We start from the raw sequence: 27,390 nt of genomic DNA on the forward strand, positions 1-27,390 counted from the left end.
AGGCAGGCAACTCAAGGCTGTGACAAATCAAGGTAACTGGGCTAAAGACACTGGGAAGCGGCGGGGAGTGCCTGCATGCTCGCTATGTGTCGGTGTGCTGGGGCACATCTGGGGGGCCACTGACACCAGCTCAGGTGGAGACTTGGAATGCAAAAGACAGAGAGAGCTTGTCCGTTGCTGTTAGTTGCTGCAGCTCCTGGATCTGGCGGGATCCAAGCATCCCCGCCCTCCCGCAGAGTCTCTCTGCTTCCACTGGAGTGGGCATCCTCTAGATATATCAACTCCAGAATTCCATCGGACTATGGCTGGAGATTCTCTGAGCCTTCCTGGGATGTCCCTGCAGCTGCTAGTGACTCTCACCTGCCTGCTTCTGACTTGTGCACTGAGGGAAAGGGTACCCTTGAGTGAAAACGTGTCCCACTGTGAGCTTTACCTGCCTCCCTGGGGAGCGCTTAATGGTGGTAGTCACCAGAACCCTGGCATTCTGATCGCCAACTCCGGGTTCCAAGTGCCACAGGGCCGCTCGGTTTGGCTTAACCCACTGCGGGATCTAGTGATTCGAGTGCAGCGCGGGGATCAGTGCAAGGTGACAGTGCTGGACTTCCCGCGGCTCCAAGGCGCGCTCTCCCCGCACCAATTTCCCTGTGATTTCGGGGCCCAACAGGTTAAGTACACTCACTTCGGCTCGCCCAGCTCCACAAGAACCCGGATACAGCTGCAGGTGCGCTATGACGCAGGGAATTCCACGCTGGTGCTGCCCTTCACTCTGCAAGTGAATGTAGTCTTCCCCAAGCTTCAGTTGGTGGCGCGCAACAGGCCACTGAAAGTGTTTAAAGTGCTAGGCTGCAGCCATGCCATCGACAGGAGAGTGCTAAACTTTGCCTCCAGGAGCAGGTGCAGGCTCACCGTGCTTCCTCACCCTGGCGGACCACTCCCCAAGTATGGACTCTTGGTGGACACCGCTGGGAACCCTCTCTCCAGGGGCCATCTGGCCGACTGTGAGGCTTTTATCCAGGCTGGCGTACGCTACCAGCATACCACCACACCATCCTCACCCAGCAGGGACTATGTGCCCATGCTAGTGGAGCTGCTTGGACCAGAGTCACAAGGTACTAGGTCAGTGGAGGTGCTGGCCCAGGAGTACTTCCAAATTCAAGTCAGAATCCAGAAGCGAGCCAGGAGCACAGCACCAATACCTAGTCTCGCGGCTCTAATGATAGTGGAGGTTGAACAGTCCTTACTGACAGCCCTGACACCTGATGTGCTGGCTGCAGAAGACAGCGAGTCAGACCCTGACGACCTAGTCTTCAACATTCTCAATGTACCCGAGGCCCCACCTGGACACCATGGTGGACAGGGTTATGTGGTGAACACAGATGACCCCCTGGGCCTTCCAGTCTCTTTCTTTACCCAGAAAGAGCTTCGAGAGCTGAAAATAGCCTATCGACCCCCAACGGGGAGCTCAGAAGGGGACCACGTCTTTCAGCTCAAACTGCAGGTGGTGGATGAAGATGGTGACACCTCTGAGCCTTTTGCTTTCATGGTGGTGGTAAAGTCTATGAATGTGCTGGCTCCAATAGCTAGCTACAGAGGAGGACTTGTGGTGTTTGAAGGCCAGGCAAGGCCCTTGTCTGATGCCCTAAGCTTTCAGGTCAGTGATAAAGATAATTCCAAAGAAATAAAAATTGTTGCAGTCAGAGGTTTGCAACACGGGCAGCTGGTAGTGCATGGGGCACCTGCTGGGTGCAAGAATTTCACACTGGCAGACCTAAGTGCAGGGAGAGTGGTGTACCAGCATGATGGCAGTGACTCTTACAGTGACAACATCATCCTCAAGATGGAGGGTGAGCACCACCGGGTGGACTTCCTCTTCCCCATCACTATCGTGCCCGTGGATGATGCGGCACCAGTGCTCACCGCCAACATGGGACTCTCCGTGACTGAAGGGCAAGTGGTCCAGATATCCCCCTTTGTCTTATGTGCCACCGATATTGATTCTGAGGACTCAGCTATCCTCTTTGTGTTGGAAGACGAACACCTGGAAGGAAAAGAGGAAGAAACACATGAAGATCTGGCCCCTGGTTCCTACAGCTCAAGCCAGCACCCAGGCAACATGCTGCTGAGGCAGGCTGAGCCCCCTTCGTCCCTTCTGTACAGTGACTGGCACTATGTGGAAAAGGAGGGCCTTTATGAGACGGTAGTGACTGAGTGGCTGCAGAGAGACATAATGGAAGGGAGACTGTTCTTCTCCCATCCTGGACCACATAGCCCATCTCCAGTGGCTCATCTGGCCTTCCATGTGCAGGATGACCAGGACCCACCAAACCTCTCCAACCAGCACTTCTTCACCATCAGCATCCAGCCTGCAGATACGTCGCAGCCTCAGCTATCTCCAGAAACGACCCTAGAAATGACAGTGCAAGGATACCAGCTCACTCCCTTCCAGCAGAAGTACCTCCAGTACACTGACCAGAACTCAGATGAACAGAACCTGTGGTACACTCTACTGACGCGACCAACAGACGCTGACAGCAACCATCAAGTCCAGGCTGGAGAGATCGTGCTCACTGATTCACCAGGTAGACCCATCGTTCATTTTACCCAAACCCAGGTCAATCATCAAAAAATTGCTTATCGACCCCCACAGAGGAATCTTGGCATTGTACCTCGAGTTGTACAATTCACCTATAAGGTGGAAGACACTGCAGGCAACAGTGTGTCAGGTACATTCACAGTATTCCTGCAGCCTTTGAACAATCAGCCACCAAAAGTCATCAATAGAGGCTTCGCTGTCTTGGAGGGAGATAGCTTTATTCTTGGCAGAGGTGAACTTAATGTTTCAGACCCTGACACCAATGATGATCAAATTTTCTTCATTTTAGTTTGGGGTCCCCAGCATGGACACTTGCAGTACTTTAAAAAATATATGGTTCCAGGAGAATCATTTATGCTAGCTGATGTTATCAATGGGAGCATCTCTTATCAGAACAGCAGAGACCAGACTGACAGTGACGTCATCTACCTAGAGGTAAGTGATGGAGTGCACCATATACCCATCACTGTCCAGGTTTCTGTGCAGCCCACTGTGGCTGACAGAAGTCCTGGGATTTCTATCACAGGGACTCCAGTATTGGCTACTTCTCTAACTGTCCTTGAAAATGCAGCTTCTGAGATCACTATGGATGTTACTCATGGCAGAAAGAACACAAATGATTTGATGCTATCTTTCATTGTGGAGGACAAGCCTAAACTGGGCATGATTCTAGTGAATGGTTGGCCTGCAGAGCAAGTCACCCAAGAGGACCTCCTTGGTGGGGCAGTCAGCTATGTTCACACTAGTGGTGAAATTGGCTTCCAAAGGGTGCATGATACTTTCAGCTTCATCCTCTCCAAAGATGCTTATCACCGGGCCATGAGAGACAACATACTGGAGAGGGTACTGGTGGAAGTAACAGTACTGCCCGTGGATAACATGGCCCCCAAGGTCTTGGTAAGAAAGCCCTTCATCGTATATGAAGGTGGGAAGAACCTCTTGACCCCACAACATGTCAACATTGAAGATGTAGACACTTCCAAAGATGAAATCCTTTGCACTCTGACTGTACAGCCATCCTCTGGCTACCTGGAAAACTTGGCACCAGCTCCTGGTTCAGAAGTGTCACGGGCTGGCAACCCCATCAGTGCCTTCTTCGTCAAGGATGTTCGAGTGGGGTGCATCAATTATGTACAGAGTATCCACAAAGGAATAGAACCAGGAGCAGATCAATTCACCTTTTATTGCTCTGACGGCATCAACTTCTCCCCAAAGGTCCTCCTCCCTCTAACCATCTTGCCCACCAATGATGAGCAGCCTCAACTTTTCACCCGTGAGTTTGTGGTATTAGAGGGGATGAGCCGGGTCATAGACACCTCACTGGTCAATGGAGTAGATGCTGACTTCCCATCAGATAAGCTTCACTTCCGACTCACGGTCTTCCCCCAGCATGGACAAATCACACAGCAGCTGGCCACAGGCAGCAAGCCCATCCACAGCTTTACCTTGCAGGAGATCCAAGAGCCCTCCTCCATCGCCTATGAACATGATGACTCAGAGAGCACGGAGGACAGCTTTGAGGTCTGGCTGAGTGATGGCAGGCACACCACTCACACAACGGTGCCCATTGCTGTAATTTTGGTGGATGATGAGGTTCCTCAGTTGACCATCAATGACGGACTGGAAATAGAAACTGGACACTCTGAGATCATCACAAATCATATCCTCAAAGCCATAGATCTCGACTCTGATAACAAGAGTCTCAGTTTTGTTCTCCACTCTGAGCCTCAGCAGGGACTTCTGCAGCGGCTGAGAAAGCCAGGAGGAGATGCAAAGCACAACCTCACTGTGGGAATGAATTTCACCCAGGATGAAATAGACAGAGGCCTTATCCATTATATCCACACAGGCCAGGGAGAGGCTGTTGATCTCAAATTTGATGTGACTGATGGTGTTAACACTTTGAGAGATCGCTATTTCTATATCACCATTGACAACTCAAACAGTGCCGTCCCTGAGATAGTCAGCAAAAGAGTCACCTTGACAGAAGGTAACAGAATGACCCTCACCACCGAACTGCTTAACACCAGTGACATCCACAGCCCTGGTGAACAACTTCTCTACAGTATCACACGAGCTCCTAGCACAGGCCACTTGGAAAGCTCTGACCAGCCTGGGGAGCCCATGGCTTCTTTTACTCAGCTTCAACTGGCCAGAAACAAGATATCCTATGTTCATATTTCAAATGATAAAATAAAGTTGGACCACTTTGAGCTTAGAGTGACTGGAGGACACCACTCTGAGTCCAGAATCTTTAGAATATTTGTCACAGAGCAGGACAACAAGAAACCTACCTTGACTATCCAAGCACTAGCCCTGCAAAGAGGGGACAACATAGTGGTCACTCCTTCTCAGCTGACAGTGGAAGATGAGGACACTCCAGCTGATTTTATTCTTTTTACCATCACACAGATCCCCATCCATGGCAGGATTCTATATAATGGTAGCCGTCCTGTGACCACTTTCACCAAGAAGGACCTGACAAAGAGCCTGATTCTCTATTGTCACGATGGCAGTGAGACTAGCAAAGACAGTTTCTCCTTCACTGTGACTGATGGAATCCACACAGGCTTCTATGTCTTCCCAGACACTTCCCTGGAGACACACGTGCCTCAGACAGTGTGGATCCAGATAAGCCCCTTTGACGACAGGCTCCCACAGATGGGCATCAACAGGGGTGCCACAGCCTTGAAGCTCCTTCACACTGGACACTTGGGTTTCCTCATTACCAACGAGTATTTACAAGCAACACATCAGGGCGTTCCCCACAGACTCCTGACATATAAAGTGACCAGAGGACCGGAGCATGGCTACATCGTCAATGCTGGCCTTGGAAATGAGAACACCCACATGTTCACTCAAGGTCAGTCAGGTTTTTTTTCTACTGGTGCCTCTGTGGTCTATCTCCCTCAGTAGGTTAGGGCTCTCAGAGCTCTGTAAAATGGTTCTGACACTAATTTTGATTTAAAAAAGAAAGAAAGAAAAGAAATCATAGTATACTGTAAAATTACTCATTGAAAAAAAACTAGTCCTTTTCAACTATTCATTAGAAGAGCCACTTAACAGAAAACCAATGAACATTGTAATTACGCCTTAGCTTTTGATATATCATAAGATAAGGTTATGTTTATTTTGATGGCATGTTTTGAAGTTAGGAATGGCAATTGTCATAGTTTGTTAGTAGAATCTAGATTTTTAGGATAATTCTCATCTAGACTTGAGATATAAATGATGGCATCGTATATTTTAGTGTACTATTCAAAAGTAATTTCTGAAGCTGAAAGCTCACTCCTGCAATCCCAGCACTGAGGCTGAAGCAGTGGGCTTGCAAGTTTGAGGCCAGTCGGTAATAAATACCAGGCTAGACTGGGCTACAGTGTAAGTTCCTATCTCAATGTAGGAAAGAAATATAATCAATTTATTAAAATTCATAGAACTCAGTTAGCCTAAGTGTACAAAGGACTCATTTCCCTTTTAAATTCTGAGTTAATACTAGTGCTGAACTAGAAAGAAGCCCCTGCTTTTCCAGGTTCTGTGGCACCAGAGGTCCTGGGGCTGTTCTTCACGATTCCTTTAGGTAGGTTTGCCCGTGAGACGTAAAGAGATGCATGGAGTGTTCCACCATCAACACACATGTACCTGGCTGTCGTCACAGAGTAACATTCACGGAGAGGGTTTGTCCTGGCTACTTTTCTCTTTCAGTGAAGAGACACCATGACCACCAAGGCAACTTAGAAATAGAAGAAAGAGTTTATTGAGGCTTGCAGTCTTAGAGGGTGAGTCTGTATGCAGGGAGCATGACAACCAGCAGGGAGTTACAATGCTGGAGTCATAGCTGAGAGCTTACATCTGACCCATAAGCACAAAGCAAAGAGAGGGCCAGCTGGGCCTGGCATGGGCTTCTGAGATCTCAATGCTCACCCCTCCAGGCACACCTGCTCCAAGGAGGCCACACCTCCTAGTCTTTCACAAACAGTTCCACCAACTGCAGACCAAGCATTCAAATATATGAGCCTATGAGGGGAAAGGTGTTCTTATTCAAATCACCACAGTGTTTTTAGATTGCTTCTAAAAATGGTGAAATCTAATAGCAAACTGTCATTAAAATACTAATGATTAGTAATATAAAAAGGAACCACAGATCTAAGCAACATGTTGTTTAAAGCAAAGGTTATAGACAATGAGAAAAAAAACAGTAGCTTTATTCTCATTTTCTTTGTTCTCAAGATATAACATTAACTGTTATTTAAACTAATTTTGACAAAGAGTTAACAGGTCCAAGTCATTATGGCAAGCTCTCTGCTCATACAGAGACTTAAGATCATATTGACCTGGCTCTTCAGAGTGGCCGGATGCTATAAAACATGTGTAGCCAGCATGTTCCCCTGGATGTATAGTGTATCCCAGAGCACATGTTAACAACAGCACTTTAAAATGTTCTTTTATTTTTGCCTTTCTAGTTTTAAAAAAACAGACCTATTGGCCAGCAAGGTGGCTCATTTGGCAATGGTGCTTACAGCCAAGACTAAAGACCTGAATTCAGTCCTCAGAACCCACATGGTAGGAAGGGAAAACAGACTCCTGCAAGTTGGCCTGAGACCTCTATTTATATACCATAACATTCACACACACACACACACACACACACACACACACACACACATACACATACACTATACACACGTTAAATAAATAAACATAAATAAAAAATTTAAAACAACCCACCTATATTTAAGTTATGTTACCTTCCCACACCATATGGAACACAAGTTGCCAACACCCCTTTCCTGTTGTGCACATGTGACTTACTACAGTGTCTGTTCTTGTTTAAAGCTGACATTGATGAGATGCGGGTCTACTACATCCTGAACAAGGGCAGAGGCCGCGCAACAAGAGATACCTTCTACTTCTCTGTTGAAACCCGTGGTAAGTCTAGCAAGGCCCTGGAAGGCACCACAGTGAGTGTCAGTACACAACTGCCATCATTAAAGTGGCACAGCATGCCAGTCAGTGAATTCTTCTGCTTTCACTGCGATCCGATGCTCGGTGCTTCTTGACAAACTAATGTTTCCACTAAGTAAACGTTTTATTCCTCCATCTTCTCAAAGAAGTGCTGACATTTAACACAAAAAGAGAATAGTTGAGAGGCCATTTTTTAAGAGGAGAAAGTGATCAGGGGTTGATGACTGCGATAGAAGATGCAGTAACTGACTATCTGATGTGTACGACGATCCTAATGGCAGCTGAATCCTAACTTTAGGAGATTCTAAAACCCCAGGTTATGGTGGTGTCTATCATACTGACACTACATCTGTGGGGTTAATGGAGTCTCGCATCAGCTCTGCTACAGGGTTTGAGCAGCTCCGGGAGGCAGGACACAGGAGCTTTGACTGCGCTTACCCCACACTGTCGCTGGACCAGTGTCAGGCTATAGGGAAACTTCAGGATACCACTCCAGCGGTGAGGAAGTGCAATCTGAGGTCCTGGGGACAGTGGGAGCTGGCTTGGGGATTCCCAGAGCCTGCAAGAAGACCATCTGGTTCTCAGGCTCTCTCAGGCACCCAGGCACCGTCTGGAAGCCGCAGAAGAGCTGAGAATGGAGTCGGGGCCCGCAGGCTGGATCTAGCCCAGGCCCAGGCGGAAAAAAGAAGAGCTCCAGCTGGATCCCTCAGGGATAGTCCTTGGCTTGTCAGAGGCGGTGGTCTTGGGCTAGGTTTGGTGGCCATGGCTGGGAACATAGAGAGACCTTATACGGAAGGTTAAGCAGCAGCTCTTTAGGCGAAGAAGGTCTTCTCCATGGCTCCCCACGGCGGATCCCGATGAAAAGAGGCAGTCCATGGTTTTAAGGCGTTTATTGTCATGGCTGAAAGTGGATGAGCAAAACTGTACCCCACTTCTCAGGGCAGGCCTAAGGTTAAGTCCTTTTGCATGGAGGAGTGTCTGGGTAGGAAAGCTTAATTGGCTAAGCCCTTCAGGCCTTTAGGTACCGTATTAAAATGGAATTCTGTCTTGAGCCTACATGACCTGTGGTCACATTCTCTACATTTAGAGGGGCTTGGAACATTGCCATTACATGACTGGTGGCCACAAATCTATGGAGGGCTGCGGGATCGGGTGCCCAGGAGTGGGGCAAAACACCTTCTGTCCCTTCAGGGTCACAGGGGTTTCTAGCCTTTGTTCAAGCAGGAACCAGGCTGCCTTTCACAGTCCTACAAACATTGAATGTCTCCTTTCCAGCTGGTCAGCATTTTCAGCTCCAGAGTGAATTTTGTGGTTTTCTAACATTAGAATTTAATTTCTCGGGGGTTGGTGGGGTACAGTGGTGGAGCATATGTTTTGCATGTGTTAAACAGTGCCACACCCCTCCCCCTCCCCCCCCCCCCCCCCAGTGTAATCTTCTTTAATTTTCTTGGATGGATGCGAAGTGTAATTACTGGAATTTTACTCTTCTTAAATGGAGAAGAAAATGGATTTACTGACGTTGAAGACAACTTATTAAAAAGCTGCTGGTTTCTGCTGCACTTGAGTCTATCCATTGTGTCTTCAAAGTCACAAAACAGGAAGTTAACGGTTGACAGAAGGTATTTATTTTGCACAGCAGGGGACAGGATAATCCTGTGGTCAGAAGAAAGGCCATTTTGAAGTATGTCAGGATAAGAGTGGAAATTATGTCTGTGTGCTGCTTGACACTCAATAACCTCTCTCAGTAGAGGTCATTCCTCACTCCCAGCAAGGGACAAGTGCTCCTTGCCTAAATCATAAGTCATTATTCAAGGACCAATTTACTCCAAAGTCATCCTGTATGAGAAGCTGGAGGGTGAACTCATCTGGGCAACCTTAAACAAGGCTTTCTGGCCCCGTTCTCATCTATTCGCCAGTGACATAAAGATGTCTTCATATCTACCTCAGCCGGTTGAGATCACACAGAAAGCACTTGGCACAGAGTTTCTGCTCAGTCCTCACCGCTTACTCCAATGAGGCTGCTGTGCTTTGGGCTCACTGATCCCTCCTCTCCATCTTCTCACCTAAATGTGAAAACAAGTCTTTCCTCCTTTTCCCAAGTTCTGAAGAAGCACAGTTGTTAAAGAGATGAATTGTAAAGCCGGGCATGGTGGCACACGCCTTTAATCCTAGCACTCAGGAGGCAGAGGCAGGCAGATTTCTGAGTTCAAGGCCAGCCTGTTCTACAGAGTGAGTTCCAGGACAGCCAGGGCGATACAGAGAAACCCTGTCCAAAAAAAAAAGAATGTGTGCTTTTTAAACAGATTCAGAAAAGAACATGGCACATGGACATTGGATAGTCAGCATTCCCCCCCCCCTTTTTTTTTCTGGAAAAGGAGATGTCCCTTGATTCTGGCAATGTGGTTTATAGGCAGCATCAGAAGCAAGATAATTCTGGAAAGATTCTGGTGGAGAAGTTTTGTTTTGTTTTGTTTTGTTTTTAATTTTTTTTTATTACGTATTTTCCTCAATTACATTTCCAATGCTATCCCAAAAGTCCCCCACACCCTCCCCCCCCCACTCCCCTACCCACCCATTCCCAGTTTTTGGCCCTGGCGTTCCCCTGCACTGGGGCATATAAAGTTTGCCTGACCAATGGGCCTCTCTTTCCAGTGATGGCCGATTAGGCCATCTTTTGATACATATGCAGCTAGAGTCAAGAGCTCCGGGGTACTGGTTAGTTCATAATGTTGTTCCACCGATAGGGTTGCAGATCTCTTTAGCTCCTTGGATACTTTCTCTAGCTCCTCCATTGGGGGCCCTGTGATCCATCCAATAACTGTCTGTGAGCATCCACTTCTGTGTTTGCTAGGCCCCGGCCTAGTCTCACAAGGGACAGCTATATCATGGTCCTTGCAACAAAGGCTTGCTAGTGTATGCAATGGTGTCATCGTTTGGAGGCTAATTATGGGATGGATCCCTGGATATGGCAGTCTCTAGATGGTCCATCCTTTTGTCTCAGCTCCAAACTTTGTCTCTGTAACTCCTTCCATGGGTGATTGTTTCCAATTCTAAGAAGGAGCAAAGTGTCCACACTTTGGTCTTCGTTCTTCTTCAGTTTCATGTGTTTTGCATCTTGTACCTTATATCTCACTATACTAAGTTTTTGTTTTGTTTTTAATGAGTACTATTTGAGTGTGGTTTTTATGAACCAGGCAGCACGTGTATGCATTAGGACTTGTAGCCCTCCCTATAAGATTGACAAGAAATGGTACAACATTATCTTAAGATGAAAATACTGGGATTGAATAACTTGTCCAAAATTGGAGTCATAGTAAGTCAATGAGACAACATCAAAACTGCAGTTCCAAAGTAAGACTCTAAAGTGCCAAAGATCCAGGAAGCTGTAGCCACAAAAAGAGGTGCCTTTCCCATGCCAACCAAGAAGCACCTTACAAGTTAAAGCTACCAGAACAATCAAGTGCAGACACTGAAACATCAGGGATGTATTTGTTCATAACTGGAGCCTAAAACTCCTATGAATAGTTGTCTTAGTTTGAGTTTCATTGTTTTGAAGAGACACTATTACCAAGGCAACTCTAATAAAAGCAAACGTTTAATTAGGGTTGTCTTACAGTTCAGAGGTTTCATCCATTGTCATCATGGTGGGAATCAAGGCAGCATCCAGGCCAACGTTGTACTGGAGGACGAGCTGAGAGTTCTGCATCTTGATCCACAGGAGCAGAAGGAGACTGTCACTTGACATGGCTTGAGTATATAAGATCCTGACAGTGACACACTTCCTCCAACAAGGCCACACTTCTAATAGTGCTACTCCCCATGGGTCAAACATTCAAACCTGTGAGTCTGTGGAGGCCATAGCTATTCAAACCACCACAGTAGCTATAAGCTAAGTATGTATTTATTCATCCTTTTTATTTTCAATAAATTGTCCCACTGTCTGCTGAGTACCAAGCAGAGAGCTAAGGTATGTGTCTATTGGTGATTCTAACTGCTAATAAAGGGTTCCCTTTAAACACTGCTTATCTGGTAGTTTCAAAAAATTTAGTCTCTGTCTCCATAAGAGCCAACTTAATCTTTTTCTCTCTCTCTCTTTAAAATATTCCCACTCTGAACTCAGGAAAGGGTTCAGTGGTTAAAAGCGCATATTGGTCTTACAGAGGACCTGAGTTCAGTTCCCAGAAGACAGCTCATGACTGCCTGGAACCCAGCTTCAGAGAGCCTACACCTCTCTTGCTTCTGTAAACACACACATTCACACACACACACACACACACACACACACACACACACACACACACACATACGTACGCACATCCACATAAATAAATAATAAAGTTTTTAAAAATTTCCATCTTAAGAAAAATTCCAAATGGAAAGTTTAATAAAAACTTTAACCTGAACTGTTAGTAATTTCTTTCCCGGTACACTAGCAGGAGGCATTCCTGTCACATGAGCGGTTTGCCATGGGTAACTGTCTAGTGATGTACTTTCCACTGTCACACTGAAGGAGAATGGCTGTGGGGTCTCGGATAGGTCGCATGGCTCACACCTTCTCAAAGGAAGAATTCAACGGAGAGGCAGAGTTAGAGCAGTTTCATTAGCAAAGCAAAGCAAACACTCCAAAAGAAACTGATGTAGGCTACTCAGAAAGAGAAGAAGCTGTAGCGCTGGGGGCTTCTGGAGATGTAGCCCCTTCACTGGTGCACAGGGGTGGCAGCTGGTAGCTGAGTTCCTGGTATAGCAGAACAACCTAACTGCAGCTTCAAAGATGCTTAGACATGAAAGGAGCCATCAGGAGACACTGCTACCAAGATGCAAGATCTGCAGTGGTCTTGTTTCCCTCACATCTAACTGCTTGCCTGCCCAGTTCCAGGATGGTGGTGATAGTGGTGGTGGTGGTGGTGGTGGTGGTGGTGATCATCTTAGTTAGGGATTTCATTGCTGTGAAGAGACACCATAAACAAGGCAACTCTTATTAAGGCAAACATTTACTTGGGGCTGGCTTACAATTTCAGAGGTTTGGTCCATTATCATCATGACAGGAAGCACAACAGCATACAGGCAGACATGTTCAGGAGAAGGAGATGAGAGTTCTACATCTTAATCAGAAGGCATCCAGGAGAAGACTGTCTCTTCAACACTGGCAGGGAGAGATTGAGCACTAGGATTCCTCAGAGCTTGCCCTCACAATGACATACTTCCTCCACAAGGGCACACCTCCTAATAGTGACACTTCCCCTGTGCCAAGCATATGCAATCCACCACAATGGTGATGATGATGGTGATGATGATGATGATGGTGATGATGGTGATGATGGTGATGGTGATGATGATAATATGGAAATATAGTATTGAATTCACTCAGAGGAGTGAATCCCTGCAGAACTGTGGATTAGGCATATGTCTCTGGTGATCTGGGCAGTCTTAAGGAAGAAAATACTGGCAAGATGTCTACAAATCTGTAATTTTATGAAACCCACAAGGTTGGTACTGTGAATGCTTCCAGTTCACAGACTCTGACACTTCCAGGTCCCAGCTAAATTCTGTAGAAATATATGAGCTATTTTTTGATGACCTGAGGTTTGAGAACTGCTTGTTGTCACAGCATGAACATACATGTTCATGAACATAACACTATGCTACGCTACAGTTACTGTATAACTAGTCACCACAAACGCAGTGGCTTCAGCAACCCTGTTGCCCAACAGTTCTGGTGGTTAGAAATAGAGAAGGTTCTCACAGTCTGGAGCTGAGGTTTTGTCTGTCCTTGTGGAGATCCACAGGAGAGCATGCAATCCCTGATTCCTCTCAGCCCCAAGGGTTATCTATCTACACAGTCAGAGATGGCCTTCTGCCACCCTCTCTCCGACAAGGACCTTTGTGGTCCATGCAGAACAACACCCATCTCAGCAGCAAAGCCTCACAGGCTCCAGGCGATGTAGACAGCAGTGAGAGCATCCCATGCCAGCCACAGCCATGAAGGAAATCAGCACATGTAAGGCGCTTTGATGGATGCTGGAGGCACAGCAAACATAATGTTAAACCTGTCTCGTCTTGGCAATTATTTGTGCAGAGATCAAAGGTTGTATTTTTTTTCTTTCCTCTAACTGAAAAATAAGTTTAACAATGTAGTCCTCAAAACCTGTAGTTAACTGACTTGATTATATAAGATCAGCTTTAAGCCACAGCAGGCTGTTCCACTGGCACTGTGTGCTGTATTTCCTCTCACCTCTGTAACTCTGCCCAGCTTCTCTTCTTTGTTAGAAGTGGGCACAGGAGAGGGAGGAAGTACCAGCATGCTGTATAGACTTCAGCATTGAGAGCATTGCTCGTCCAGTTCTTGGCTTCACAATCAGCTGTGACGTTTCTACAGCTCATAAAGTAACAGACCTCAAAACATACTAGGCGGCACTTTGTATATCATTGCCCTTGAGTGTAAGGGTCTCTTCTTCTCAAACATTTATAAATATGATGATACTTGTATACTACAAAACCAAGTATATAATGGCAAAACTTGACAATAAGACCAGTTTCTGTGTTCTAACAGTTTCTACAGTTTAAAGAATTCAAAGTCAGGTTCATTCTGTGTAAACTCTCAGTCTCCTTGTTTAATTACAGGTTATTTATGTGTATATGTGTGCACATGAGCCTACTGTATATATGTGAACCACATGCATGCAGGTACCCAAAGAGGCAGAAAGAGAGCGTCAGCTCCGTGAAACTGAATGTAGATATGGTTGTGAGCTGCCCAATTTGGGTGCTCAGAACCAAACCCGGGTTCTTGTACAGCAAGTACTCTTAGCTTCTGAGCGATTTCTCTGATCCCAAGATAAGAGGAGAATTACTTTTGTGTGTTTCTGAGAATTGAACTTAAGGCCTGTCTTAGTGTTCTGTTGCTGTGAAGAGACACCATGATCACAGCCACACTTTATTATTATTATTATTATTATTATTATTATTATCATCATTATTATCATCATTATTTACTTTACATCCTGATCACAGCCCTCCTCTCTTCCCAGAACTACCCTTACAAATCCCTCCTTCCATTACTCCTTCCCCTTCTCCCTAGAGAAAGGGAGCCCTCCTTGGGTACCACCCCACCCTGGGACATCTAATCCCAGAAGAACTAGGCAAATCCTCTGCCATTGAGGTCCAACCAGACAGTCCAGGAGATCAAATGGTAGGGAACAAAGACCAAGACAAACTCTGCTTCACTTACTAGGGAAACCAGACTTGCTCATTTGCTACAAATGTGTAGGGGGCCAAGGTACAGCCCCTGCATGCCCCCTGGTTGATGGCCTAAGCCCTGTGAGTACCCAGAGGCCCAGGTTAGTTGACACTGTGGTCTTCTTGTGGTGTCCTTGATCCCTCCAGCTTGCTCACTTCTATCCCCAACTCTTCCACAAGATTCCCTGGTCTCCGTCTGATGTTTCTTTTTGGGTCTCTACATATGTTTCTATCAGCTATTGGATGAAGCCTCTCAGGAGGCAGTTCTGCTAGGTTCCTGTCTGCAAGCATAGCAAAGTATCATTAATAGTGTCAGGGGTTGGCTTTCTCCCATGGAATGGGTCTTAAGTTGGGACAGTCATTGGTTGACTATTCCCTCATTCTCTGCCCCATCTTTATCCTTGTACATCTTGTAGGCAAGACAAAATTTGAGTTGAGGGTTTTGTGGGTGGATTGATATCCCTCTCCCCCTCTTCCGGAAGTCCTGCCTGGCTACAGGAGGTGGCCATTTCAGTCTCTATATCCCCACTCTGCTAGGAATCTCAGCTAGGGTCACCCTCACAGACTCCCAGTATCCTCTCCTATTCTAAGCCTCCAGCTAGTCACCAGAAATTCCCCCACCACACCCCCGAATTGATTTCCATTCTCACTCCCAGACCTCTCTTGATGCCCCCCACCTGATCGCCTGCCACCCCATTCCCCTCCTCTCTCCTGCCCAGTTCCCTCTCTCCACCCACCTCCAATGACTGTTTAATTTCCCCTCCTGAGTGAGATTCATGCACCCCCCCCTTAGGACCTCCTTGTTGCCCAGTTTCTTTGTATGGGTAACACTTACAGAAGAAAGTACTTAACTGGAGCTTACTTACAGTTTCAGAGGTTTGGTCCATGGTGGAGAACATGGCTGCACACAGGCAGACGTGGCTGGAGAAGTAGCTGAGACTTCTTCATCCAGCTCCTTTGGCAGCTGGAAGACAGAGAAACTCTGGACTTGGCATGAGTTTTTGAAGCCTTGAAGTCTCCCCCAGTGACATACTTCCTCCAACAAGGTCACACTTCTTAATGCTTTCACATAGTGCTACTGCCTGGTAACCAAGCATTCAGATCTCAGAGCCTATGGGTTATGGGAGTCATTCTTTTTTTTTTTAATTAGGTATTTTCCTCGTTTACATTTTCAATGCTATCCCAAAGGTCCCCCATACCCACCCCCCCAATCCCCTTCCCACCCACTCCCCCTTTTTGGCCCTGGCGTTCCCCTGTACTGGGGCATATAAAGTTTGCAAGTTCAATGGGCCTCTCTTTGCAGTGATGACCGACTAGGCCATCTTTTGATACATATGCAGCTAAAGACAAGAGCTCCCGGGTACTCGTTAGTTCATATTGTTGTTCCACCTATAGGGTTGCAGTTCCCTTTAGCTCCTTGGGTAATTTCTCTAGCTCCACAATTAGGGGCCGTTTGACCCATCCAATAGCTGACTGTGATCATCCACTTCTGTGTTTGCTAGGCCCCGGCATAGTCTTACAAGAGAGAGCTATATCTGGGTCCTTTCAGCAAAATCTTGCTAGTGTATGCAATGGTGTCAGCGTTTGGAAGCTGATTATGGGATGGATCCCTGCATATGGCAATCACTAGATGGTCCATCCTTTCGTCACAGCTCCAAATTTTGTCTCTGTAACTCCTTCTATGCGTGTTTTGTTCCCATTTCTAAGAAAGGGTAAAGTGTCCACACTTTGGTGCTGTAAGATCAAGAATCGATAAATGGGACCTCATAAAATTGCAAAGCTTCTGCAAAGCAAAAGACACCATCAATAAGACAAAAAGGCCACCAACAGATTGGGAAAGGATCTTTACCTATCCCAAATCGGATAGGGGACTAATATCCAATATATATAAAGAACTCAAGAAGGTGGACTCCAGAAAATCAAATAACCCCATTAAAAAATGGGGCTCAGAACTAAACAAAGAATTCTCACCTGAGGAATACCAAATGGCTGAGAAGCACCTGAAAAAATGTTCAACATCCTTAACCATCAGGGAAATGCAAATCAAAACAACACTGAGATTCCACTTCACTCCAGTCAGAATGGCTAAGATCAAAAACTCAGGTGACAGCAGATGCTGGCGAGGATGTGGAGAAAGGGGAACACTCCTCCATTGTTGGTGGGATTGCAGGCTTGTACAACCACTCTGGAAATCAGTCTGGCGGTTCCTCAGAAAATTGGACATAGTACTACCGGAGGATCCCGCAATACCTCTCCTGGGCATATATCCAGAAGATGTCCCAACTGGTAAGAAGGACACATGCTCCACTATGTTCATAGCAGCCTTATTTATAATAGCCAGAAGCTGGAAAGAACCCAGATGCCCCTCAACAGAGGAATGGATACAGAAAATGTGGTACATTTACACAATGGAATACTACTCAGCTATTAAAAAAATGAATTTATGAAATTCCTAGGCAAATGGATGGACCTGGAGGGTATCATCCTGAGTGAAGTAACCCAATCACAAAGGAACTCGCACAATATGTACTCACTGATAAGTGGATATTAGCCCAGAAACTTAGGATACCCAAGATATAAGATACAACTTGCCAAACGCATGAAATTCAAGAAGAATGGGAGTCATTCTTGTTCAAACCACCACAGGTAAACACTCTACCACAGAGCTGGGTTCCCAGACCCCTGTCTTCTTTTTAATATTGAGGTAAGTTTCATTATATTCAAGATTGCCAAGAAAGCCCTGGTGGAGCAGAGATTTCTCAAATTAAACATACTGTTAGGCACAATCATTTGTCTTATCTATGTCATTATACTCTAGGAGGTATGTGTATGTGTGTGCTGACAATAATAATCAAAGAGAAAGAGGCTATCCACTTGGCTGGAAGCATGGGAGAGATTCAAGGGAGGGTAGCCACAAAAGACTGGAGCAAGGAAATGGAAGAAAGAAAGTGATATCATTACATTTCATTTGAAATCATACTTTATAAAAATAATTTTAAATCATGAGTACCTAAGGAGCAGCACAGTGGTGAAATAAAATATTTCTGATGTTTCTCTGGCTCCTTGTCAAATCAGGGAAAACACTGCTGTAATAAGACTAAATATAAAACATTCCATGGAAGCTTTAAGGCTAGAAGTTTGTAGACACATTTTGAGGAGAGAGGGTGAGGCACCCTGAGATGTCTAGGATGAAAAGGGATGAGCAGAGTTGGATGTATTTGTGAGTTTCCCAACGATGACCTTTTATATTTTCCAATATTTTTTTGTGGATAAAGGCTGAGAATAAAGAGAGAATATGTATTATTACAATACTGTCCATTTTGTTCATATGGCTATTATCATATTTTACCTTAGTAAAAGTGGGTTTTATTGGTATTTGAAAGTTTATTTAAACATTGGAAAGCTACTAACTAAAATAAGAACATTTTCTTTCTGGTGAATGAATGATAATAATAAAAAATTAATTAAAAAAAAACATTCCATGGATCCTTGATGTCATAATAAATCAACAGTTATAAATGTGAAAAGAGGTTAACAATGTGTCATTAAATAAAGTTGGCCAAGTAGCATAGCAAACAGTGTGTAAAGACACAAAGAAAATTACGTGTGTGTGTGTGTGTGTGTGTGTGTGTGTGTGTGTATACACGTATAATATATGTGTGTTTCTCTGGGTGCATGGTATATGTGTGTGTGTGTGGAGAGAACTTGGAGGTTGTGGTTTGTGTATCTGTGTGTGTGGGGAGCGGGTGTGGCGGCAGTCCCAAAGGTGCCAGGGACTGCAGCTAAGTCATATGACTTGCACCTGACTTCCTCATATAAGACACAAACATCTTGAGTGCTGGGCAGGTGTACCAGGATACAGGTGAATCCAGTCTGATGGAGATTTGCCCCTGCTGCCCTGATTAGCTGAAGCTGCGTGCCTGGTGAGGTGGCGTGGCCTGCTGTGTGTGGATGGGAACTGAGAGTATAAAAGAGTGAGAGGCCCAGGGTTCGGGGGAGATATATAAACAAGGGAGATATAAACAAGAGAGATATAAACAAGAAGAATCAGGACTGAATAAACGTGTGCAGAAGGATCCTGTAGCAGCGTCGTTCTTGCTGGCGAGTTGGGCACACGTAAGAGTGGTGCTGAAACCCGGGAAAAGAAACATCTTCAGGCAAGAGTGAAGACCCCCTGCTACAGGGAGGATTCAGAACTGCATAACGGGGAAGAAGGGGTTAATAAAGGTTCCCGTGAAACAGACTGTTGAGAAGGATCCGGCGTGGATTCAGAACTCTTCAGCTGGGGAACGGTACTGATGAAGAGAAAGAAGAAAGATGAGGACTGAATAAACTGCTGTTAGAAGGACTGGTGGTCGCATCGTTCTTGCTGGTCGAGAGCGGGCGCGACAATTGGTGGCCCGTACGGGGAACCGACTCCCCCACCGAGTTCAGAACTTTCAGCAGTCAGTGGTTGCCGGCAGGGTAAGTTCATGGTGAGTGAAACTTGGGACCCCAGGAGTTTGGGAAGGACCTCAGATAAAATAGAGGTGAGCATAAAGTTGCCAGGAAGTAGGCACAAAGTAACCCAGGAGTTTGGGAAGGACCTCGGATAAAATTGAGGCAAGTATAAAGTTGCCAGGAAGGAGGCACAAAGTAACGATAAGGTTCCTGGTTTTGGGACAAGTTAAGGTTCCTGGTTTGGGGACAAGTTAAGGAACTATGATAACCTCAGTGTAGTGATCAATAGATCCTCGCTGTGTAGTTATGCTTTTTTCTCCCGTTGACCCTTTGTGGGTAGGTCTGATAGTTTTGGTCTTGTTTGTTCTGATATATGGACTCTGTTACTGTTTGAAACTGTGTGTAGAGGCAGTCAAGACAGGTCAGAAAATCCTTACAGAGCAACAAGAAAGTATGTCGGAAAAGGAGAAAGGCTTAAAAAGAAAAAGGAAAAAGAAAGGAGACACAGTGTTATCAGGTGGACAGAAAGGACAGGACAACAGAGTTGAGGAGGAGGAGGAAGGTGAATTAGCTTCTGCTCCCCCTCCCTATGCCTCCTCGTCAGCCGGTTATGGGCGGACCTTCTGTCCGGAGGTCTGGAAAGAAGTTAGGCTCTCCTTGCTAGGATGTCCTGTTTTCACTGACCAAACAGGGCAGAGATATCATGAGCCTCTGGATTTCAAGGTAATTAAGAATTTGGCTGAGTCTGTGCGGACATACGGCCTGAGTGCTTCCTATACTGTGGCTCAAGTAGAGGCCTTGAATAGACACTGCATGACTCTGTCTGATTGGGCAGGCTTGGTAAAGGCATGCCTTTCACCTGGGCAGTATTTAGATTGGAAAGCCTTCCTTATTGAATTTGCAAATGAGCAGGCAGCTGCTAACGTTGCTGCAGGAAATCCAGCATGGGATAGGGATATGCTGCTTGGTCAAGGTCGATTTGCACAACAAACAGGATACCCACTGCAGGTGTTTGAGCAGGTGAATCAGATTGCTAAAAGGGTGTGGAAATCATTGCCCAACAGAGGGGAAACTAGTGAAAACTTGACTCTCGTATTGACTCCCCAGATGGACACACAGGTGATTGAGGCTATGGTCTCATCACCACGAGGTATTGTGTCCATCTCCACTGGGGATCGACCGGATCAGGTGTTGACGTGGGCGAGAGGGTCTGTTTGTGTGTTCCCACAGGACCAGACGGAACCTCTTTGGGTGCCGGAGAGATTGGTGAGACGCTGCAAGAATGAGGATCCTGATCCAGTTGCCCCTGTGGATGTGGTGGATGATCCCACAAGCACAAAGGATGGAGCCGAGATGGGAGATCCTTTCGGTGTTCCAGAAGCCGATACCAGCTCGACATGACGTTCAAATTTTTCCACGCTTTTTGATCCCTGAATTCCCCTTAAAGAGATAGCCCCTCTGGCTATCTATCCCTTGCTTCAGGGAAGATGAGTGGGGATGAGAGCCCTGGGATGTATGCTTGTTATAGTGTGTGTGTGTTTTGTGTTTGGCACATGTGTTAGGTGCAGAGTGTGCGGCCCGCACTTTCGCCATGGTAGCGTAGGCTTTTGCTGCAGTGGAGGCGGGACAATCTCCTCAGATTCGGTTTGCCGCTCTAAAAGAAATTATGCTGCGTTATGCCGTGGGGTGCGAGGCTAAGCACTGCACAGAGGATAGCTTGCTGTTGGCATCCTGTGGAAGGCACGTCTGATTGCATGAAGGTTCAGTGTCCTAGTTCCCTTCCCCCAGGAAAAACGACACGGGAGCTGGCCAAGACCTCTCTGGGTGATGAGCCTAAGGGATGGTTTTGTGTAGGGCCCCTATGCTTGCACACTGGGGATCAGACCTCTACCTTCACCCATGAGGCTTGCTTGCAGCAATTAAGATCTGGCCATAGATTAATTAACATCCTGGCCTTTTGATGCACCTGCCGCAAGCAAAACACAATCTCCCCAGGAGTGGCTTGGCATGATAGAGAGGTAGTCAGTGATAAGACTCCCTGGGCATGTCACCAACCTAAGACAGGGATCAAACCAATGCTGTTTGTCTCCCAAGGACGGGTAAGGGACATGGCTGCTGGGGGCTATCTACAGACATTCTCTCTGCCAAAAAAGAAAAAAGGGGGAATTGTGGGGAGCGGGTGTGGCGGCAGTCCCAAAGGTGCCAGGGACTGCAGCTAAGTCATATGACTTGCACCTGACTTCCTCATATAAGACACAAACATCTTGAGTGCTGGGCAGGTGTACCAGGATACAGGTGAATCCAGTCTGATGGAGATTTGCCCCTGCTGCCCTGATTAGCTGAAGCTGCGTGCCTGGTGAGGTGGCGTGGCCTGCTGTGTGTGGATGGGAACTGAGAGTATAAAAGAGTGAGAGGCCCAGGGTTCGGGGGAGATATATAAACAAGGGAGATATAAACAAGAGAGATATAAACAAGAAGAATCAGGACTGAATAAACGTGTGCAGAAGGATCCTGTAGCAGCGTCGTTCTTGCTGGCGAGTTGAGCGCGCGCAACATGTGTGTGTGTGTTTGTATATGTGTGATGTAGGGGCAATGTCAAAAAGTTGGGGTGTGGTTGCTGTGGTATGTGTCTGTGTATGTGAGAGGTGTTTCTTTGTGTGTATGTGTGGGAAACGGGTTTGTGCATATGTGTGAGGGGAAGATAAGCATTGGGGGGAGTGTGTGTGTGTGTGTGTGTGTGTGTGTGTGTGTTTGATGTGTGTCTGTGTGGAAGTGTGGTATTAAAGACTGGGGAGGAAGAGAATGGGGTATGTGGTATATTTGTGCATGTAAGGAGGTAGGAAGTGTGTGTGTGTGTGTGTGTGTGTGTGTGTGTGTGTGTGTGTGTATGGTGTCAGTGTGTATGTTGAAGCAGAGAAAATTTTCTACAGTATATACAGTGAGAGTAAAATTAATTTATAATAGCAATAGTGGTTCATAAATTCTTTTATTGCGTTTTACTTTTTTACATTTTTCTTATCTACCTGACTTACAGAGGTCATCAGAAAAAAGCAATTTCTATTTTAAAAAAGAGAATGCATGAATGCACCACAGCCATGTTGATTAAATATCATTAATTCGTATAACTAAACATGTTATCCTAGTTGTGCACACTTTAGAAATATCCTTTAAGAATTTAATGAGCTCAGAAACCCAAGCAAAGACGAGTCAGCGCAGCACCTTCTCAACAAGGAAAGAATCAAGCATCACACTGTCACCAGCTCTTATCTCTATAAAACAAGACATGCACTCATTTTGTCACTATAAATTAGCTTAATTAATTAAATTTAATTTAAATAAAGTTTAATTTAGTTAATACAATTAAATTTTCAATCATGAATTTCCAAAGATGACAACAGAAAGCCAGCTTGAGTGTCTAGGAACCTAAGAAATCTTTAAAAACCAACATACTTTCAAAAATGATTAATCAGGCCGGTTGTGGTGGTGCAAACCTTTAATTCCAGCACTTGGGAGGCAAAGGCAGGCAGATTTCTGAGTTTGAGGCCAGCCTGGTCTACAAAGTGAGTTCCAGGACAGCCAGGGCTATACAGAGAAACCCTGTCTTGAAAAACCATTTTAAAAAATGATTAATCAGAAGAAACCCTTTTCACAGCAAAGAAATGATTCTCTTGCCCATTTAAGGTATTGAGGTACAGAAGTCATCCCACAAACCACACAGACACTGATTTCAGTCAGACAGGGATAAATTATTGAACACACACCCCAAGACTGATCAGGACCATAGCTAGGAATTTCAGGGCTGAACTACGACCCTGAATATCTTGCTCTGTCTGCTTATACAAAAAACATAATTAGCAGATGCAGGGAGTATTGTCTGGTGGTCAGCTCTGAGTCAAGCCATTTTAGATATAACAGTTCATATTGACCTTTAATTTGATGTGTCCTACATAAAGCTTTGTGGAATTTCATGAGATTAACATACAGAATATAACAGGATATGTGATCAGTACGACCTTGCTCTGAGTCAAGTTATTTTTCTGTGTCAATGACTGGCAGGCATATTACAGCAACGATATGAAATCACTGGCAGGCCTGGAACAAAATGGCTACAGCTATCCTGTGAGAATGGGGTGAGGCAGGCCTCAACAGAGGGAAACCTCCTTCTGGTCAACTTAATGGGATCTCTGGTTTGTGTGGAGGTGGAGTCCCAGCTTTCCAGGTGAATAGGTTCAATGGCCTGTCTGTGGAACCTTAGGGAGGTACAACCACCTTATGCCATGGCAAGGAGGCAGGAGGAATGATCAGCCAATGGTAATATACTTTCCTTCCCAGAATCCCTACCCTCACCACACTACTCCAAGTGGAGCCCAATGGTGTTTGCCTGAGTCCTGACCCCTGAGTCAGAAAGATGGAACTTTTCTTCCCTTCTGTCTTTTCTATTGGCTGCTGATCAGACCTAAGCATGCCTTTCCTGGCACTTTGGGTTACTTTAGTTTTCTCTAAAGGAGGCCACCATCAGCTATCCTCCATACTCAGCTTACACAAAGAAAATGACTTTCCTCTTCTTCTCTTCTCCAAACTGAGATTTTCAGCTCACCTGCACTGGAGTTTTTCTTTGAAATGCTAACAAAATTGTCTTCAAACTCCAAAACAAATAAATTTTTTTAATGTTTAATGCTTAACAAAAACATTTCCTTTAATGTTTTTTGTTAGTAAATAATGCCTACTATTCTTGGGGGACATGATGCTTGCATAGCCTTACTAAGAATCTCTTGCTTGCCTTTTTTATTTTCTAAATATCCTGGTTACAGCATATATCAGTTGAGGAGCTTGTTATTCCATGAGAAGAGAGTTTATTTCTTGAAAAAAGTCAAAGCTGTTCTCATTTTGCATTGTGAAACAGATGCGTGATGAAGTAGATTCTCAAGTCACTTCAGGATTAAGCAGTGTCATATGCCTATATCCCAAAGATGGGAGGCTGGTACAGTACAGTCGTGAGCTAGAGGCCAGACTGAGCTACACAATGACATCTTGTCTTAAGAATGATGATGATGATGACTTCAGGAATAAGTTTAAAACAAAACATTGCAATGGGACTAGGCCCTAAATTCCAAGTATATGTTATATGTGCTAGGTAAATAGTTCAAACAAATACAAACATGTACACATGCAAGTATATGTTAATATTTGAAGCTGAGCACTTATATAAATATCCACAATGTTTTATTCACTTGGGAAAGCTGGTGCACACATTTCCATCTCCTTGAGACCAATACCTCATTGTCAAACTCATGCTTAAAAGTCACTAACCAGCTGTCTTATCTCAAGTGTCATGGTAGACCTGCCTTCCCTCCTTGTTATCCTTCACAGCACCATCATGAGGTAGATATTATCCCCCATCTCATATATGAAGAAAGAGAATGCTGAGGCAGATATTACCTCCACATCATGAGGTAGATATTATCTCCCATCTCACAGATGAAGAAGGAGAGTGTCAAAGACACTGACTGCAATGGTTAGGATTGCTGTGGTTAGTGCACAGACTTTCTAGGCAGAAATGTGGGAGGATGAAAAAACATCACAGAAACCAGCCAGTGGGCTAATGTGGCAATCCGCTCTAAACTCCCCACCAGTGGCTGCACGTTCTTCTCACTACCATGCTCATTGGCAGCTGGGTGCACTTGTCACCCACCAGAGTATTCTGGATTCATTACACAACAGCTGGGCACTTCCAAACCTCCCCACAGCTAACACACTCTCCCCACTGATATTTCTGAATTATTACTTGCCAAAATCTATTTCCCATCCAGGCTACACTGGCCCAGGCCTGCAGCCCTCATGGGCCAAGACCCAGGACTCTTACATCTTGGCAATGTCTCTGTCCTTCTGTCTTACACTCTGCAGGTGGGATCTTCACCTCCATGGCAATGGAGATTTCCTTTCTCTCATACCTTGCCCGGGAACCTCAAAGGCATGCCCCTATCTTCCTGCCCAGCCATTGGCCGCCAGCAACTTAATTCACCAATTAGAACCAGTTGGGGGCAGAGACTGTCAGAGTCTCATATTCAGACATGGGAATTCATGTGTAATTTTGACCAAATCCACAACATCTCACCCTTTTCATCCATTAAAAAGGCCTCTTTTCTCAGGTTTTCATTTATGTGAACTATGAGGTATGATATACACTAATAACATTCAGTCCATCAGTCTTGTCAATTTAGGTACATTACTCTAACATCTATCCTAACTTAAAGAGTTTTACAATTTTGTACTGAATTATGTTCTGACTTTAGCTTGCATTGCTGTCTAAAAAGCATCCTTTCAAATCTAAATCACCTTACTTAGTGCTAAACAACTTAAGTTTGATTATGAGACTCTAACTAGTGTTCAACCCCATCATAAATCCAAGAATAAATTAAATATTACCTGAATATGTAGGAAACACAAGGACCTACCTTCCAAAAAGTATACAATTTGGAGAGACAGTTGGCTTCCAGGACAGCCCTTTAATTTCTTATAACATAAGAGCATCTATCTGTCTTCAGCCTTCTGGCCCAGAACCATATGGCAGACCTGTGAAGAAGGAACTATGAAGGACTAGCATACTCTGACTTGGCAGAGCTACACTGTTGACCATCCCACATGTGTGTCCTTTCCTGGACAGTATTCTTTATCTGTAGATGAATTAGGGGAATTTTTGCCCTGTGGCTACTTTGCTATGATAAGCAACTCTGCCTGGAGGTAATGGTACTCAATACCTTCTTTTAATTGTGAAGAGGCTATTGTCAGGAGTAGACATGTCTTGTAGTCAAATGATCTTTAATAATGAAATAACATTAAATGCTATATTCTGTGAATTTCTGATGCTTTTTTTAATATATATTTTTTTATTACGTATTTTCCTCAATTACATTTCCAATGCTATCCCAAAAGTCCCCCATACACTCCCCCCCCACTCCCCTACCCACCCATTCCCACTTTTTGGCCATGGTGTTCCCCTGTACTGGGGCATATAAAGTTTGTTTGCCCAATAGGCCTCTCTTTCCAGTGATGGCTTACTAGGCCATCTTTTGATACATATGCAGCTAGAGTCAAGAGCTCCGGGGTACTGGTTAGTTCATAATATGGTTGCACCTACAGGGTTGCAGATCTCTTTAGCTCCTTGGGTACTTTCTCTAGCTCCTCCATTGGGGGCCCTGTGATCCATCCAATAACTGTCTGTGAGCATCCACTTCTGTGTTTGCTAGGCCCCGGCCTAGTCTCACAAGAGACAGCTATATCAGGGTCCTTTCAGCAAATGCTTGCTAGTGTATGCAATGGTGTTATCGTTTGGAGGCTAATTATGGGATGGATCCCTGGATATGGCAGTCTCTAGATGGCCCATCCTTTTGTCTCAGCTCCAAACTTTGTCTCTATAACTCCGTCGATGGGTGATTGTTTCCAATTCTAAGAAAGGGCAAAGTGTCCACACTTTGGTCTTTGTTCTTCTTCACTTTCATGTGTTTTACAAATTGTCTCTAATATCTCAGGTATACTATGTTTCTGGGCTAATATCCACTTATCAGTGAGTACATATCATTTGAGTTCTTTTGTGATTGTGTTACCTCACTCAGGATGATGCACTCCAGGTCCAACCATTTGCCTAGGAATTTCATAAATTCACTCTTTTTAATAGCTGAGTAGTACTCCATTGTGTAAATGTACCACATTTTCTGTATCCATTCCTCTGTTGAGGGGCACCTGGTTCTTTCCAGCTTCTGGCTAATATAAATAAGGCTGCTATGAACATAGTGTAGCATGTGTCCTTCTTACTGGGTGGGACATCTTCTGGATATATACCCAGGAGAGGTATTGCTGGATCCTCCAGTAGTACTATGTCCAATTTTCTGAGGAACCGCCAGACTGATTTCCAGAGTGGTTGTACAAGCTTGCAGTCCCACCAACAATGAAGGAGTGTTCCTCTTTCTCCACATCCTCGCCAGCATCTGCTGTCAACTGAATTTTTGATCTTAGCCATTCTGACTGGTGTGAGGTGAAATCTCAGGGTTGTTTTGATTTGCATTTCTCTGATGATTAAGGATGCTGAGCATTTTGTCAGGTGCTTCTCAGCCATTCGGTATTCCTCAGGTGAGAATTCTTTCTTTAGCTCTGAGCCCCATTTT

At 45.2% G+C, this 27,390-nt stretch overlaps 1 protein-coding gene across 1 annotated transcript in view; it reads left to right on the forward strand.

Moving 5' to 3' along the window:
* The first annotated feature begins 260 nt into the window (after positions 1-260).
* Frem3 (Fras1 related extracellular matrix protein 3) overlaps positions 261-27,390 on the forward strand; it is an 84,519-nt gene continuing 57,389 nt past the window's right edge. Inside the window, exons 1-2 of the mRNA NM_001167898.1 lie at positions 261-5,456; positions 7,427-7,519. Of these exons, the coding sequence (NP_001161370.1) occupies positions 302-5,456; positions 7,427-7,519 (5,248 nt within the window). The 5' untranslated portion in view covers positions 261-301. The remainder of the gene's footprint in view (positions 5,457-7,426; positions 7,520-27,390) is intronic.

This window comes from Mus musculus, chromosome 8, assembly GCF_000001635.26.
Source record: "Mus musculus strain C57BL/6J chromosome 8, GRCm38.p6 C57BL/6J".
NCBI lineage: Eukaryota > Metazoa > Chordata > Mammalia > Rodentia > Muridae > Mus > Mus musculus.